The sequence below is a fragment of the Melanostigma gelatinosum genome (genome assembly GCF_949748355.1).
Source record: "Melanostigma gelatinosum genome assembly, chromosome: 20".
NCBI classification, from domain to species: Eukaryota; Metazoa; Chordata; class Actinopteri; order Perciformes; family Zoarcidae; genus Melanostigma; species Melanostigma gelatinosum.
Window position 1 is genome coordinate 18,863,807 of NC_136653.1, and position 18,780 is coordinate 18,882,586.

Sequence of the window (18,780 nt, forward strand, 5' to 3'; positions counted from 1 at the left end):
GATCAACACGACAATGCTGAAATGCCTCGGATGAGCGAATACTGGTCCACCTTCCGTCCCTGCACGTCTGAACCGACTCTGCATTTAAAACAGAGCCGCTCAGCCCCGAGGAGATGACAAGTGGAAATTTTAAGCGTCAAACTGGGATTCAGGCTACAACCTAAATGAGAATTTCTGAGTAGGAAGAATAATGAGACAGTTTACTTCTATTGCATCCTCAATGAGGAAAGTATTGACCCACCTTGTGTTCCTGTGGCGTTGTGTCTGCAGCACAATAACAGGACGGCGGCAAATAGCAGGCTCATCTGGAAAAAAAAGGAAAAGCAATTCACTGGCTGAAAATGTGAACCGTTCTTTCCTCTCAAGTCATTAAGGTGGAGTGCAGTTGTAATTGCCGTTCAAGGAAAATAATCTCTTTGCCGAGCAGCTCACAAAAGACCCCAATATTTGATAGACTGGGTGTTTGGTTTACACAATAGAAATAAGGGGCCCCTACATTGAGCGAATCAACTGTGTGGGAACAAACATGAAGGGAAGACGGGATGTCTTTGCTCTGGGGCAGGGACCAGATGGTTCCGCGATACACACGACTAATACAGCCAATCCCGAAGATCCATCATCTTTATGTCTGCATTGCACTTTTGGGCCACATGAGAGAGCCTGAATGTTCATATTGTTCTGATAATCGTAGTTATAACACTGAATGCAATATAAAAGGCTGGCGTACATTCTGTTTGTTTAACTGATGAAAGGAAATGAAAAGGAAATGAAGAGACCGAGACACCGCCTAAATGCATTTATTTGGTCTCATTTATAAAGTAGAAAAAACAAGTGCACATGTTTTCAATAAAATATATGTTATTATTGAAAATGTTACCCATTTATGATTAAATAAACTGATGCAACATGGCAGTAAAAGTAGTCAGGAACTTTCATTTATGCACAAATTAGCTCTTCTCTCAATTTATAGATCAGGCATATTGTGAATTGGATTGTGATGGTTTGTCATTTTTAAAAAGTCCCGAGATAAAAATGTTTTGGAAACACTGCTACAGGACATGAGCCGGGGGACTTCACCACCACCACCACCACTCCCTCCCTCTGTTATCCTCTCTTTTTTTTTCATAGCAGCCAAGTGGATCTGCCAGCTTATGTTTCAGGGTCCTGAGCAGCAAATGATCTCTTCAACTCAGGCCAAAGATAAAGCAAATAAGTCCCTGGATTTCTGCTGAGCGAAGCCGAAGAGAAGCAAAAAAAGAGCCTTTCTGTCATACTTGTCCTCGTGCAGCACAGGGCTGGTGTTAAGAGAGCACACGCTATCTACTAATCTTTGCTGCGCTCTGCTTTCTCAATTGTCCGGCCTTGCTGACCACCGCATGAGACTAAAGTTCATGCGGTAAGATATGGACCCAACTGCACACGAGCTGAATTAGTTTTAAGAATGCGTTTGGTATTTTCCTCAAAATCCACCAGACCTTTGTAGAATGGATTTCCCCTTTTAGCAGGAGCAGACCCTTTCAATCTCTTTGGTCAGACCCACTGTCCTGCTGCACAGAGTCAATCAATACGAAAGCTGATCCACAGATAACGGCGTGTTTATGTGCATCCATCTGGTGGGATTGCGGTTTTGTCCCACAGAGGAGTCAGTTCCCCCGGGCTATGTGTGCATAAACTGCCCAATGATCACAGAGCATGAGACTCAAATCATAGAAGGATTATCTGTAGTACTCCATAAAAGACTGGAAGTAAATATGCAGCGCAATACTTTGAGATCAAGCGGCTTTCACTGCCCACTCCAAACCCACTGTAACTGCAGACAGAGTTTAAAATAAAAATGGAGAACAAATCATCTCTGTCTCGACCCTGCAGCCAAACGGCATTTGATAAGGCCAGATATGGAATCAATTGCACGATGCAGTTCAAACAATTCAGCCACATGAGGCCGTGTGCAAAGCCCTACTGTGGCTCTTTTTAAAGCAGAATGTGCAGCTGTCATCCGACCACTGAGGAAGCAGACCATGCAACGTTTGCTCCAGCAATTTAAGGAGATTTCCTCTTTGCCCACTAAAATCCTACCTTCAGTTCGGTGCCCTCTGTATTTCTACCGGCATGTTACTTCCAAAATACACCAGCAGTGCTCATCTCCTTCCCAAAGGGCCATTGATCTCAGGTCACTGAGTATGGGCAGCCATTGAAAGGCAAAAAAAATGTTTTAATGCAATGAATGTTCTTAATTGTTTTAAAAGTCAGTTTGGAGCCTTTTTTTGGCAGTGGACAAACACATCCACTTATGTAAGAGTCAGAGCTGGTGAGGTGGCATTAGATCGAGAAAGACCACTAATGCGGGCGGGGAGGTGGGGTTGTTATGAAGTGACGTGTTTGTGGTTTTAATGCCAAAAGATGTGCGTAGTTATTTGAAGACCAACCATTTTTTCCGAAACCTAACTCAATGATTTAATTGCCGAAAACTAACTTTGGTTTTGTGACGTAATGTCGTCCTGAAAAATAAGTTGTTCTGAGCAACACCAAAAGAAAAAGAACCGGACAATGTCTGTCCCTGTAAACAAAACCAATAGATTGCATTTTGTGACGATTCAACAGGCTGTCGTGAGACCTACTGTCTCCATTAGCAAATGAGAAAAATCGGTGGCAAGTTTCAGTGTTTCTGAGGAATGAAAAGCCCGACTTTATCCAGAGGTGTTGATGGTCTTTCCAGTCTTCCGCTGAAGCTCAAGCTACAGAAAAAGCAAGTCAGTGGACCTTGAGTTAAGGACTATTATCTAAAACATGTGACTGAATGCTCTGGGGGAAAACACCCATTTGGTTTAACGATTTAATATATTAAATGATTCAAAATATGCACTTGAAGCCATCAGGAACAGCCCAAAAAAGCTAAAAATATTGAACTTGATTGATTGTTGGTGAACAATGACCTCCGACATTGGGTTTCATCTTACTTTGAAGGAAGTGTACATCTCACATCTACTCTTATTAGACAGTTGATTGCACAAAACATCAATAAATTAAAGTTCGTCCTAAAAGGCACATTTTCTTTTCCCATGGTGTTAACATTTCTTTTGTCCATTCCTTCTACTATAGTCATTCTGTTCAAATCTGTAGTAGTTCAATACATGACTTATCATCTGCAACCAAAAGCATTAATCATAAAAGATTAAAACATAACACGGGTACAAATCCACAATTCAAGATGTGTGATGCTGCTAAACATGACTGAACCTCATTGGTAGTTCAGTGGCTTTGTAGCACAAAGGCAGTAAAACTGCCTGAGCCAAAGCACACTGTATATAATCCATCGGGCTTAATCATACTGATAATAATAATAATTGAAGCAGGTAAATAATGTGCGTTCACCTCCATGAATCTCTTTACAATAGATTTGACTTGGTGTTAGCAGAAGCCCCTCACACATGCATGTCTATTATTCCCCTCATCAATCGTCAGTATTTCCTGAGCAATTCTGTGGCACTATGAATGTGTTCAATAATGCATCTAAAATATTGTCTTCTGTTGCCTAAATCTAGCAGCTCATCGGTTCAGTGGCTTGCTGGGTTTATGAATACTTGTTCGTGTGGTCAGTGTTTCTGTTAGCATTGCTTGAACCAAATTACATGCAGGCTAAATAATAAATAATAAAAGGCTTTTTCCTTTCTTTATTATAATTTGGGTGAACTGAGCCTTTAACTGCCACAATATATCAGCATGCTACAATACATAATGTGTGAATATTGAGAGGACAGAATACACTTAAAATACAGTCAACATCAGTGTTACATTTAGCAAAATGTTTTTTATTCTCATGTGCTCAACAAGAAGCAATGAACATCGCACAAGCAAACACATTGTAATAATAAAATACTGCAGAAGTAAAAAATATTGGGATATAAAATAATAAATATATTTGTATAATTATTTGTGGGGGCGTTCTAATCTCCCAGGCTCCCTGAAGTACTCATTGAGACTCCAGTTGAAGCTGGTTCAGTACACGCAGGTCCAGACGGCGCTCACCATTTCTACCAGCGGACCACAAGTGCTTCAAACACTTTAATGGAGAGTAAACGGTGTTTTTGACTGTCATTGGTGGATTTTCTCCACGTGTCATACGGAGCTAATGAAGTTAGCATGCTAGCAGCAAGTAGACGGACCTGAGCGTATCCTAGCAACACAGCGCAGGTCAGAGTGAGCGAACCGTTTTTAACGGTTAGTTTGTGTGGAGGAGAAGTTTCTGTGGTTTCGTGAAGATGTCTAAAGGGCAAATGCTGAGATGTTTAGTCAACCAGCGACTAACTGCGGCTGCTGAGGAGATCTTTGGTCTGTTTGAAAGAACCATCGCGGAGTACGAGGAGGAAATTTCTCGATCAAAAGAGGAGAACGAGCAACAACAGAGACAACTGCGCGCTGCTCTCACCCCTCATCTCCGGTTACACAGAGCAGGTTGGTTCACTGTTTATTCACTCAGCTTCTTTATGACAGAAGATATTTACACGTTGTTCTCTTTGATAACACCACGTGGATTTTGTAGCTTGTTGAATTCTAAAATGATTCATAATTACGTTCATGGTCACGTCCACGGTTACGTTGTGGCGTTGTGGTTTCTACGGTGGCAGGTTTACGTACGTTAGTCGACTATAACTGCCCACATGATCACATCTCAGCCGCACTTTATGGACGATGCAGGTTCTTTGAATACTTCTTAACAATGTTGGGGAGTGCCACACTTTTTTGCCATGTAAACTATTGATGACCTCATCGCTTCTGTGCGTTGTTTTTACATTTTGTGTCTGCATGTCTGTTTGGTAACTGTGCACAGGGCGTGTGAGAGGGAATGATGGCAGGAAATAAAAGTGTATGTACAGGAGACTATCTGCTCAATACTAATGTTTCTTTATACGTCTCTGTGTGTGTTTACTGTTTTCCTGCAGACGTCCAGCAGCTGTTGGTGGTTCAAGAAGAGGTTCCCCCTGAGCAGCAGGAGTCCAGTCTGGACCAGGAGGAGCCAGAGCCCCCACACATTAAAGAGGAACAGGAGGACCCAGAACCCCCACACATTAAAGAGGAACAGGAGGACCCAGAACCCCCACACATTAAAGAGGAGCAGGAGGAACTATGGACCAGGCAGGAGGGAGAGCAGCTTCAAGGTCTGGAGGAGGCTCATGTCAAGTTCTCATTCACTCCTGTGAAGACTGAAGATGATGAAGAGGAAGCTCAGTCCTCACAGCTTCATCAAAGACAAACTGAACAGATGGAAACGGATGCTGATGGAGAGGACTGTGGAGCACCAGAACCAGATACTGATGAGAATACTGTAGACTCTTCTGACACTGATGACAGTGATGATTGGAAGGAGACCAGACCAAGATGTAGTGCTGGTGAGAAACGATTTAGTTGCTCTGACTGTGAGAAAACATTTAACCGGCGTTCACATTTACGGGTGCACATGAGAATCCACACAGGAGAGAAACCTTACAGCTACTCAGTCTGTAAGAACTCTTTTAGCAACAGTTCATCTTTACAGAAACACAAGAGAACCCACACAGGAGAGAAACCTTACAGCTGCTCAGTCTGTAAGAACTCTTTTAGCCACAGTTCATCTTTACAGAAACACATGAGAATCCACACAGGAGAGAAACCTTACAGCTGCTCAGTCTGTAAGAACTCTTTTAGCCAGCACTCACATTTACAGGTACACATGAGAACCCACACAGGAGAGAAACCTTACAGCTGCTCAGTCTGTAAGAACTCTTTTAGCCAGCACTCAAATTTACAGGTACACATGAGAACCCACACAGGAGAGAAACCTTACAGCTGCTCAGTCTGTAAGAACTCTTTTAGCCAGAGTTCATCTTTACAGAAACACAAGAGAACCCACACAGGAGAGAAACATTGATTATTTGAATCGTTTCCTCTTGCATCATTTTGTTTCTCTTTGTACTTGTTTTAGTCTCTTTGTAATATTGTGTCTCTTTGTGGATGTGTTGCCCCTTTTTGTACTAGTTTTCTGTTTCCTTCTCGGCACTCTGAGTCTCTTTAAATTACATTTTGTCGGTGAAGGCCAGAGGGTTCCCCTGACACTGACAGCTTGTACATAATTCACGCATTCTTTGACAATTGTATGAACATAAACTTTGTGTTTGAAACAAAAATAAAAAACAAATGTGTGGACATACGTGCAGAGAAGCAGCTGTCAATGAGGAGCCGTGTAGGTGTGACATGCAGGATGTTCCTGCTATTCCCCCAGATCTTCCAACCAATTAGACTCTAGTGCAGGCATGGGCAAACTACGGCCCGCGGGCCATATACGGACCGTTGGGCTTTTTAATCCGGCCAATCGAATATTGGTACAAAATTGTCAAAATTATAGTAAAGGCCGCATTCATTTTGCCTTTTTCCTGCAATACCTGGTGTTTCAGTTGATCCCACTGGATCGGCGGTCGGCAACCTTTACTATCCAAAGAGCTATTTTGTCCTATTTTTCACCAAATAAAATTTGTCTGGAGCCGCAAAAGCTATTTGATATCACAGCTTATAAAGTTTTCTATATATTTATATTATATATACAAAAACTACAGTTTGTTGTATTTATGAAAATATAGAACAAGAATAAAGACAACTCTTGACATTTTATTGCTGTTTTACCTGTTAGAACAATATCAAACTCTTATGAAGAGGAGAGTTTCTGCATCAGTTGAGAAATCGCTCTTTTTCGCTCATCTCCAGCGTGACACTTTTCAGCAAATGCTGTGTGCTGGTTCTGGGAGCATTTCGCTAAAAGGGAACTCAATAAAGTATCTTACAGTAGCTTAAAGGCTCTAACATGTTTTACCTCAGACAGACTGCCAGTCGCTGCTCTGGCTCAATAGGATGCTGGTAGTTGGTCCTCTGCCTGCGTGAATCTGTTCAAAGCTTTTAATTAAAAAGTGCTGCAACAGTCGCAAATACGCATCTCTGCTGGTGTTAATAGTTTTGTTCCAAACTATTCGCAGGCTCTTGTTGCGTAAAGTCCATAATAGTGTACAGCCTGTTAGGTATTTAAACACAGCAGAGCTTTGAGCTAAACGCTAACATTAGCATGATTACATGCTCACAATGACAACGCTAAGATGCTGAACTTTAGCAGGTATGTCTGTTTTTAATGACATTTGTTCTGCAGATGTTTGCTTGTAAACCAAACATTTAGACAAAGTGAAAATTTGACCTGAAGATGGTGCTCGAGGAAAAGTCAAGAGATTGCCAAAGTAATTATGATTCATCCTTCGGGGAATATGAACATCTGTACCAAATGTCATGGCAATCCATCCTGTGGTTGCTGAGATATACATAGTCACATGGATGCATTTTAATTTGTCTCTCCGCAATGAATTTGTCTCCTAATTGACTTTCCATTGGCATTAAAAAAAAACAGACAAGTCGTGTCCCTGTAAACCAAACTAATATATTTCAACATGTGACACTGGGCTGATGTGAATTGGTCCTCAGACAACCTTGGTGTTCCCTGTGTACACACACACACACACTTTTTTGTGTACTATCTATTTTTTTAGAGAAATCTGCCCCATAATTAGCTTAGCCATAGTTAGCTCCCATCATTTCCAAAGGCTTCTCAAACTAAGATGTACATGTCCAGCACAGAAATGACGGGAGCCATTTGTGGCCCGTCCATCGCGAATACAAGATTCAATCCAAGAATCTAAAATGCAGAAAAGAGGAAAGCGATATCTCAATCGAACCTCAACGATACTACCGGTAACATCGGCGTGTGTAGCTATATGTTGCGACGTCTTCGGGCAGTAGAAGCCACACTGTCAAAATTTCTTGCGAAATGTTCTAGTTATGTTTTGCATCCTACTCACAGTTTAGTGCACTGCTGTCGCATTCAAATATTGCCATTTTATTTAAAACTACTCACCGGAAAAAACAAAGGGTTATTTTGAGATTTGCTGTTGTTTACAGCTGGCATGATGTTTTGGGGGAGAGCTCTTTAAACCCAGAGCCTCATTTTAACTTGACAGAGGCCTGTCACAAAATATCTGGATTGTGCTTTCAGTGGGTGCTGCTATGGAGGAGGAGTGAAAACAAAAGAAAAGACCACAGCGTTTTTGCTTCTTTCAAAATGTGAAAGAAACCTTCCTGCTGTGCGGTGGTGGTTATTCTTTTTAAATAAAGGAAGAAGATCGTACAGCCGACAAAGCAAGTTCTCTACTTTTACATCACCCTTGTTAGGATTAGCTCCCATTTCTCAAATGATTTCTCGTTTTTGGAATGAACCTCCTCCCAGGCAGGTAATGTGGTGACTCATAATGATCTAGATGAGACCTTGGATCCATTAGTCTGAGCTGTGTGAATAACCAGGGGCTAGAGACCTTGTGCAGGAGGACAGCTCTGTCTCAATATAAAGCCGGACCTCAAAACTGAAGGATATTCACGAACAGCTTAACCTGACCACGACAAAACGAATGGAGGAGGAAGTCAGCCTGCAGGGGAACCTATTAGTCTGGCAGAGAAGACCGACTGAAGTCCAGAGAAGACAGGAAACTTTATTTTCGTCCCGTGCCTCCCAGTTTCTGAGGTTTGTGAAAGCAATACACACTGAGGCAGCTGGTTCCACCTATTAGCCTTCTCATGAATGTGGTGCGCTTCAGTTGGACGGTGATGATGCACCTGGGACCCTCTGGCTGGATGTTGTGCGGCTCTCACTCCAGATGCTCTGCCCTGCTGCCGCTCTTGGTTCCCCCTCCAGCGACGTCAGCCTTCCAAGGCCCGCGCTGTTGGACTCCGCCGGAGCTTGCGGCCCTGCTCGGGTACCGCGAGGAGCTACGCGACGTCCGCTGCCTGAGGTTCTGAGAAATCGATCGGTGGAGGTTCCTCACGGAGGAGCCGACAGCCATGGTGACCACCCAGGGGTGACGGATGGCTTGGTCGGCGGTCAGGCGCGCGGCCGGGTCCGACGACAGCAGGCGCTGGACGAAGTCCTTCGCCAGGTTGGACACTGAGGGCCAAGGCTGGGGAACAGTAGACAGTAGAAGCGGAGCAGAGGGATTGTCGTCAGTGTGATTATAAAACCCACTCACATGTCAAATCAGCCCACACACACACACACACACACACACACACACACACACACACACACACACACACACACACACACACACAGGGAACCCGCAGCCCTCTAAAAGCAGGGCCTGGGTATCTAGACGATGAGGCGCCTTCACAGGTTCAAAGCCCCCTCACAGTGGGGATGAAAGATTTCCTTCTAATAAAGAAATACAACTGTGATCCCTGTGGTCTGCAGGCCTAACAAGCAGAACTAAACTCAAAGGAAAGCTAAATGTCATGTCGGTGTCATTATTTTTGGTCGACTCCACATCGTTCTCGTGCTCTTCCACCTTTGGCAGCTGCTCGGTGTCATTATTTTTGGTCGAGTCGACATCGTTCTCCAGCCCTTCCGCCTTTGGCTTCAGTTCGATGTCATTATTTTGGGTCGACTCGACATCGTTCTCCAGCCCTATCGCCTTTGGAATTATTTTGGGTCGACTCGACATCGTTCTCCAGCCCTTCCGCCTTTGGAATTATTTTGGGTCGACTCAACATCGTTCTCCAGCCCTTCCGCCTTTGGCTGCAGTTCGGTGTCATTATTTTGGGTCGACTCGACATCGTTCTCCTGCCCTTCCGCCTTTGGCTGCAGTTCGGTGTCATTATTTTGGGTCGACTCAACATCGTTCTCCAGCCCTTCCGCCTTTGGAATTATTTTGGGTCGACTCGACATCGTTCTCCAGCCCTTCCGCCTTTGGCTTCAGTTCGATGTCATTATTTTGGGTCGACTCGACATCGTTCTCCAGCCCTATCGCCTTTGGAATTATTTTGGGTCGACTCGACATCGTTCTCCAGCCCTTCCGCCTTTGGAATTATTTTTGGTCGACTCCACATCGTTCTCGTGCTCTTCCACCTTTGGCAGCTGCTCGGTGTCATTATTTTTGGTCGAGTCGACATCGTTCTCCAGCCCTTCCGCCTTTGGCTTCAGTTCGATGTCATTATTTTGGGTCGACTCGACATCGTTCTCCAGCCCTTCCGCCTTTGGAATTATTTTGGGTCGACTCGACATCGTTCTCCTGCCCTTCCGCCTTTGGCTGCAGTTCGGTGTCATTATTTTGGGTCGACTCGACATGGTTTTCGTGCTCTTCCGCCTTTGGCTGCTGCTGAATGTCATTGTTTTGGGTCGACTCGACATGGTTTTCGTGCTCTTCCGCCTTTGGCTGCTTTTTTTTACGAACATCCGGTTTTCAGAATAAGATGCCAACAAAGTATATACATTGCATAATGGAAATGAGATTAAATGAATTATATTCACATGAAGTATACAACATGCTACCTGCATCTCCTGAGAAATGCCGAAAGAGGGAAAATACACCTAAATTGTGCGTAAAGTGTCTTTATTCTTTGATTTGAGGGTTGCTGGAAGTTAATAATACCTGACTGACAGTCAATTAAGATATTTTACGAAGCAAAAACTCGGAACTGAATTTGTATCTTCAAATGGCAAATTTTTTAATGTTTAAGGTGCTATAAAAATGTTTTTCTCAATAATTCCACACAATGACTAATGCATATATGTTCAGGACAAAAATGGGTAATATCACAATATTTAAGGTGCTATAAAAACTATTTTCTCAATAAGCCCAGACAATGACTGATATGTATGTGTTGAGGACATCGTTGACTCCGCCCATACTGAAAATTTGACATTTTTACTGTCCTAATTAGGAGATATTTCAAAGTAAATGTCATACATTTGAATCGAGAAAATATCTAATCAATGAATATTTGAAGTGTAATAAAAAGTATTTTCTCAATAACTTCAGACAATGACTGATATACATGTGTTGAGGACATCGTTGACTCCGCCCATACTGAAAAGTATACATTTTTACTCGACCAATTAAGAGATATTTCATCGTAAAAGTCATACATTTGAACTGAGAAAACGTCTAACAACTGAATATTTGAGGTGCTATAAAAACTATTTTCTCAATAAGTCCAGACAATTACTGATATACATGTGTTGAGGACATCGTTGACTCCACCCATACTGAAAATTTGACATTTTTACTGTCCTAATTAAGAGATATTTCAAATTAAAACTCATACATTTGAATAGAGAAAATATCTAATAAATGGATATATATTTGAAGTGTAACAAAGTTGTATTGTAGAGGGGAGCACGCCAGAGTCCTATGCAATTATTCACAGCTTCACTAAATACCGCAGAGTGTCCTCCTTTTTGGTGTTATGGATATGGTCACCCTAGCTTTATTGTGTTCGGAGGAGAGGGGCAGGAGCCGGTGTTATACATCACTGTTGAGCAAGGAGCTGGAGGAGGGAGAGGGGGGGGGGGGGGGGGGGGGAAGTGGAGCTCAGATATGGCACAAGCAGTGGAGAAACCTACAGGGCTTGCTTGGCAACAGCTTGTTAGAGTGAATGAGAAGCTGACTGCGTTAGGGGCGCGCTACATCTTTACCTGACAAAGCCGTAATTGCAACAAATGAAGAAAACGCTAGAAGGTTGGATTACGCTAATGTGATCACGAGGATAATGCACTTTTGAGTAATGAACCGCTCCACGCGAGAGCCCCCGCTTCACAATCCGACCTGCCAGCATTTCCTGAGAAACAAAAGCCAAGTTTAAATATGCCTCGTCATAATGCGTCCGAGTGGGAAAAGGTGGGCCCTGCTGCTAATGCAGGTGGAAGTCGCAGCTAAACCACAGTAATCAAATCATCAATACCCGGATGCAGGAGGCCTGTCATGTGCAATGCACCGTGGCCGAGTGGAGGCTGGGTTTGTTTGTGCAGTGCTCACTAGGGGGCAGACTGGGCTAACCGTTACCCAGGGTGCCCTGCTGCTGAGAGATGCAGATGTTTGGGGCTGGGCCCCGGAAAGTGTGTGTCTTCAATAACACAGCCGCAGAATGCAGAGGAGGTTACCAGGCTGCTGTCTGGCCTGAACTAATGCAAAGTATGTGCTTCACGTACTAAAAAGGCTGCCATGAGATCGTGCGTGCACGCGCACACACACACACACACACACACACACACACACACACACACACACACACACACACACACACACACACACACACACACACACACACACACACACACACACACACACACACACAGGAATCCACTCACGCATCTGTTGTGGATGCCCTGATTCTGTGCGAGGGGAAACGCTCCCGTCCTGCGTGCGAGCGAGCGGATTGAGCGATAAGGTGTGAAAAACCCCCGAGGCTACACCCGCTCTTCCTCTGTCCTCTCCTTTCTCTTCCCAGCAATCTCCTGCCATCCATCCCCGGCTCCCCCACCCCTCCCGCTTCTGAGTAAACACATCAGTGTGACTCTGCACTACAGGTCTCCAGGCCAGAGGGCTGTTGCACCAGTGGGGGGGGGGGGGGGGGGGGAAATGTATGTGCAGTGTGTTGCTATAGTGTAGCGAAGGGGTGGCGGATGCTGGGGAGACAGAGGGACCTGGTCCGTGGGCAGGTGCCGGGGGACAATAGCATTTCTTAGTGAGTCTCACCTCCATCTCACTGCTGAAACCCCCCGGACCACCCACACACACACACACACACACCCTATTCTGCTACAATAAACACACAAGGTTACCGATACTTTCGGAAGAATGTTTGTAATTGCAGCCCCCGGGCATTCATTTGCATCGTGGAGACAAATTGTAACTTACAAAATCTTTATATGTCCATCTGGAGAAAGGATACCTGAAGACTTTCCGTTTTCACTACAATGCTTTGTTAAACATTAATGTGTGATCTTCCAATGACAATATTCTGCTGTCTGCTGTTGATGAATGACACAATGTATGACAGTATATAACTGTGCAACCCCACACTCATATTTGACCCGGTTAGAGTGACACTTGCCTATTTTAAATTCATAACTCAGTCATGTTATCAACACCTAGAAATAATTTAAAGGGGATTCAAAACAGTCGATTCAAATTTAATAATGCAGCTTTTCCAAAGAAAGCTACAAGCAGTATTTAGGTATTCATTTGCATCTTCACTTCCCAAATAGTTTTCCCTTTTCTATTCCATTTACCAAAGCTGTTATCATTTGTATATCCTTCTTGTGCACTGTTATCTTCAGTCATAAAACTCCTGGGTTTCTCCTCCGTTTCTTTCAACAATCCAAAAAGACTACAGCGTTATCAATGGGCGGAGAACAAAGTGCCTCTGGACGCAAAGACCTGGAACCAATTACAGAAACGCAACATGTGACGTAACGCTGAGCTGAAAAGGTGAACAGACTACAGTGTGCAGAAATGAGCTGTGATGGTGTTGCATCAATCAATGTCTCTGAACGAGTGTGGCCGATTTCGCCGTCTGAATTCGAAGATAAAAAGGTGTTTTTACTGAGCATGACATCGCCAGAGCAAAGCAGGCTTTCAACAGAAAGGTCCACATCAGCTGCAGCCATCTTGGTTGGCAAATACCTCAACAGCGCTCTGCTTTAGAGTCATCGTCAAAGACGTACACCGTATTCCATAAATGGTTGTGATTGGCCTGTCAGATCTCAAGTTGCTGGGAATCTGATCAGACAAATCTGCCAGAGAGCAAATAAAACAAATGACATCTGTTCCAAGAAGCAGGTTTACTGAGTTATCGGATAACGTTGCTGAATAAAACACGCTGCTTACAACTGATTATGTTAGTTACAGATTCATGATTCACTACGTGATCCAGATGTCTTCCAATGTCTTGCATCAGAGCTTCAGTTATTTCTTTTTGCTCTGTATTGTGAATGTGTCTTTGGCCCGTGTCCCCCTGACGCACTTCAGTATTCTTTTCATTCTAATTTTGAAGTCTTTCTTGGCACTTTGACCACTATTTCTCATGCGATCATTATCAGTTTTATCCTGGTGTGTCGGCCTATTTTCCAGGACGCCATTTTGACACATCAAATTCGGAAAAGCCCGGGTTTAAGTAATCAAATGAATTCCATTCAGCTGCCTTGGTTTCCAGGGTCCGGGTGTTGTGCATGCTGGCTCACGGCCACACTGTCATGGCTTACTGGGACACTTGGATGGAACAGATGAGGTTATGAGTAACACCTGTGCTTTTCCTACTACGACAAGTCAAAATGTCTGCGGTGTAAAAGGCCCATTTTATTGTCATCTAATTACTTTGACAGATAACATCAAAAAAGACATGCCTCCATTACTGCAGTGAAAGGCGTCGCCCGGGCCTCTGTGTCGCTGTGTTGGTGGACAGCTCATTTCAAACGAGACTCTTCAAGTCAAGTTTAATATGCGATGGGAATTCCTCGGGCTGTTACAACCGTTCTCGTCCCGAGGAGAAGCGCCCTTCTGAGTGACATGAAGAACCCTTCTGGGTGACAGAGGTCCACATTTTGTGGATACTTGTGAACCCTCATCACACATTCCAACATTACTACCACCGTGTGCATGTGTGTGTGTGACCGTGTTGTCAGTCTATCAGAGAGGGTGGATACTTGCACATGACGGAGAGTAAGGGTCTGTCGACAGGTAAATGTGATTGATGGCCGTTCCATGAAGCCCTGGACAGCCACTCAGTCATGTCAGATGTCTTCATGTTGTTGTCATATGAATTCCTAATCTGACGTCTTCATTGCATGTCAGTGGGCTGTAAGACGCTGGTCTTATAAAATGTGGCTTTCGGCTTCGTTCCCAAGGATGTTCCTCCGCTATTGTGGCCTACATGCGAGCTGTGTCGAAAGCCACCATGACAAACGTGAAATAAGCCCTTGCATAAACTCGAGATGGATTTTGGACTATTGTTCAGTTGGTGGTCAGTGCAGCGGTAAACACAGGGATAATAGTCCAGGGCCTATGTAAGGGAGCCTCTTGTATGCCAGACTAAAATGTCAGACTGCATCCCTGAGAATGGGCCAGGCTTAAAGCCCAGTGAATAATCCAGCATTGGGTGTAATCAGCGTGAAAGAACAAGCTCAACCTCACAACCGAGCTCGACAGAACAGGCCGTTAAAAATACCCACGTCAGGTGTATGACAGAGGCAAGGGGAACAACAAAACATGCAGGGTCGTCTTTTTCCCATTTTGAAGCGTCCTTAACCCGAGACGCCACAACAAACTTTCGCATATCCATTCCTGTGCGTTACGAGGTTGCAGGAGAAGGGATGAGAACGAGCCGCACTGCTACATGCTGAGTTGAACATGTTCCTTTTATCCCAGGCAAGGGTGGATTAATGTAGCTATTTCTGGTAGTTCTAATAGCATCGTGATTAAGGCGTGAATCATTCTTGTGCAGCTAGTAGATGGAACGGCCATATGTGAATGGATGTGTTGCTAAGGTTGGATAATTCTAAAGCATGCACATTGTACACAAAAAAAACAGATTGTGTTGTTTGGAAAAGGCTAAATGTCAAAATAGAAATGTCAGATGGAGGATTTATCCACTTAAAGGAACATTTTCCCGCAGTCTCGATCTAATACTGATGCCTCTTTATGACCTAAGTCAGCAAATGAGACCATCATCAAGAAGATTGGCTATTTCTGATAATTATCCTTAATGCCTGTCACCGGGTCCGCATAATCAGACGAAACTATTTACGACACAGGTTCACGAGAACTCCGTCCCTCCTGTTAAAGGCCGTATTGCTGGGCCTGCCAGAGGGAAGGGTGTCACGGGAGAACCAGAACCAGGACTGAGTGGGGCAGACTGTCATACCCTGCTGCAGTTAAATAGGACATTTTCTAAAGTCCGGTGCTCAGAAACACTATACTTTTGTCCGCAGGTACCGCCAAAATCAACATAAAATGAATATTTCTTTTTCAAATGGTCATATTCATTGAGTTAACTGGAGCTTTTCTAGCCTGTGCTCCTGAGCTTTAATATCCACATAACAAACAAAACACGTCTCCATGGTGACTGCATGGCAGCACAGCCGTGGGGATTTTGTGCAAGACTGTCAAAACAATGTCAAAATTGCATCACTAGAAGCAGAGGTCAAGTCTGTGAAGGAACCGGTAAACTATGAGAATGACAACTTCCACCTGTTTGAGGAGAATATCTCAAAAAAAAACTACTTGCACAGTATTGGCTATTTATTTTCACTCTTTGCAAAAACAAACCTTCAATCACCCCCAGGGCCCACATGTCCACTGCACAGGAATAGGGTTTCCTCAGCAAAACCTCAGGGGCCATGTACTCAGGAGTTCCACAGGTGGTTCTGAGGGACCAACTCCTGTCTGCTCCAGTACAATCTCCACCGATGCTTCCGTCAGGACCTGAGATCTCCGACCCTGTGCCGCCAAAAGTGGCCAGTCCGAAGTCGGTCAGAAGCAGCCTGGAGTCGGCCCCGGGGTGGTAGTACAGAAGGTTCTCAGGCTTCAGGTCCCTGTGGGTGATACCCAGGTTGTGCAGGTGTCCCACCCCAGCCAGCACCATCTGCAGGGCCTGGGTGGCGTCCCTCTCTGTGAAGTGGCCCCTGCTGACCACGCGGTCCAACAGCTCCCCGCCGGTGGCCAGCTCCAGCACGACGTAAACCCGCCGCGGGAACTGAAACACCTCGATCAGCTGAATCACAGGAGAGTGGCTCACCCGCGCGGCACCGCCAGCTCCGAGGCGCACACCTCGCGGCCCTCTGGGGCCTCTACCTCCATCATTTTAATGGCGAAGGGCTGGCGAGTCACCCTGTGCTCCACGCGCACAACGCGGCTGAAGCTCCCCCGACCGATCAGGGCCCTGATGTCGTATCTGACAGGGCAGGAGGGGAAAGACGAGTCGCTACGGCATCACTATCACATGAAACACTGTTGCAAAGCAGTCGCCGTCTCTCACTGCAGCTCTGATGTGATGTGATGGGAAGATACCAGCACGGTGCACAGCGGACTGCGGATATAGTCGACCTGGCAAATTCACATAGACATATACATGCAATGATTTAGATCACCAACAAGGCGATAGATAAGCTGTGACTAATAGGTTGCACACAGAGACACCACATGCGCTTTCCTTAAAGCCATCTGTTTTCCTGCTTTAATTGTTTCTACGCTCCAATCCGACAAGTACAGAACGCCAGTCTTCAGGTATTACAAGGCCTAGGCATCTCAAATAAATGTCTGGTGTTCGCGCTAATAAATCCTAGCGCGGAAAGGTTGGTGGTGGCAGGTTCAGTGAACGAGGAAGCTGCTGACATTAAAGTCTTCCATGAGCACTGCGAATGTTCTTAATGAGTCACTTCACCTGGTGTCGTGCTGCAAGAGATCTATTTTTTAAATAAATATGAAAAACTGTCTGCTCACAGGGCAGAAAGAATATTACTTGTTTGCAGTGCAGCTTCAGTTATTCACTATTTCCTTTTTTCTCTTTCACACTGTGAGTTACTTGAAATTGATAAAAAAAACAAGATAGCAGTTGAATGTTTTTGGCAGAAAAACAAAAAACACATTTCAACATGTATTACTAGATTCAAAGATTACTTGAAAAATGGGGGTGCCAAAAAGCAGACTTCTTTTGAAAAATGTTATCAACTTTTCCGTCTTACCTTGCCGTCACACGTGGATCAAACTCGTCCTTGTACTTTGTAACTTTGTCCCGATGTGGAGCAGCTCTGAGAATCTGCCGTTGGCTGTTGGATGCTGGTTGGAGGTTCTTAACGCTGGTGGAAAACCACAAACTTCTCCGCTTCTCTGCGCGCTTCTTCGGCTCATCGTCGCCACGTGCTTTACTGAAGGCAACAAGCGATTGCACGACACTGACATAGCCCTTCTTGGATGCCTCAGGCAGCACCTTGCCGTTCCCGCAGCCCATCGCCGTGTGGGAAAGAAAAATAAAATACCTACATGTGCTGATGAATAAGAACACGAGCCCTGCCTTGCAGCAGGAGCAGCTCTGCCAGAGCATTCGGGTACGCAGTCATGCAGGTGTGCAGTGAATACTGCATCTAGATTACTGGAGTCCCATAATGCAACTCAATAGTGTCTTGACAGCATCATGGTTATTTTTATCAAAGTTCAGAAAGCTCCTCCCCGAGCCACAGTATACATTACTCAACTGTGTTCGCAGGCTGAGTAGTGCTGCTGATGAAGAGTACATTTAACTTTCACATGTAAAAATGATGGAGTGCCCCTTTAGGACTATTCAAACCACATATTCTTAGCCCGGGGCTATCCTCAACCCTGGGCTAAGAGCTGACCCCTTTTCACTCACATATTATGATTATATTATAGCCCGGGGCTATTCATGGATTGAATGTCAGTTTTTAAACATGTGACTACTGTTGATATGCTAGAATTTCAAACAGTTCTACTGCTTACTTTAGCCCCGTTTCACACTCGCAACTTTATTTTAATCGTCCTACACATAACTTCTGCATTTGACCCGTCATACGGACAGTCTAGGATCAAACCGGCAACCTTGTGATTCAAGGAGCACCCATTCAAACATACAAACTCAGTGCTCACCCGGCACCAGGCCAGCAAGCCTGTGCTGAAGTCTGGTTCGCCCACGTTGCATGTGGATGTGTGCCAGTGTGAAAGCTTTCTAACCTTGGACTAACAGCTGCCTTAGCCTGCGGCTAAGTGTAAAGGCATTTTTAAATTGCGTGTGTATTGTCACTAAATGAATTGTTCTTCCACCGCTGTCAACATAACAGCATGTAACAGAGTCAAATCAACCACTGTTATATTCGTGGATGTTCTCCTTCTATACCAACAACAAGTGAACTCAGAAGTGTAGTATGTTTCTTGT

At 44.5% G+C, this 18,780-nt stretch overlaps 1 protein-coding gene across 1 annotated transcript; it reads right to left on the reverse strand.

Moving 5' to 3' along the window:
* Positions 1-8,708: 8,708 nt before the first annotated feature.
* On the reverse strand, positions 8,709-17,841 carry LOC306794357 (serine/threonine-protein kinase H1-like; the record flags this gene model as incomplete). The annotated part of the gene is given in 4 exon segments (XM_079292390.1): positions 8,709-9,017; positions 16,171-16,637; positions 16,640-16,785; positions 17,576-17,841. Coding segments are annotated over 4 exon segments (1,188 nt in total).
* Between the last annotated feature and the right edge of the window lie 939 nt (positions 17,842-18,780).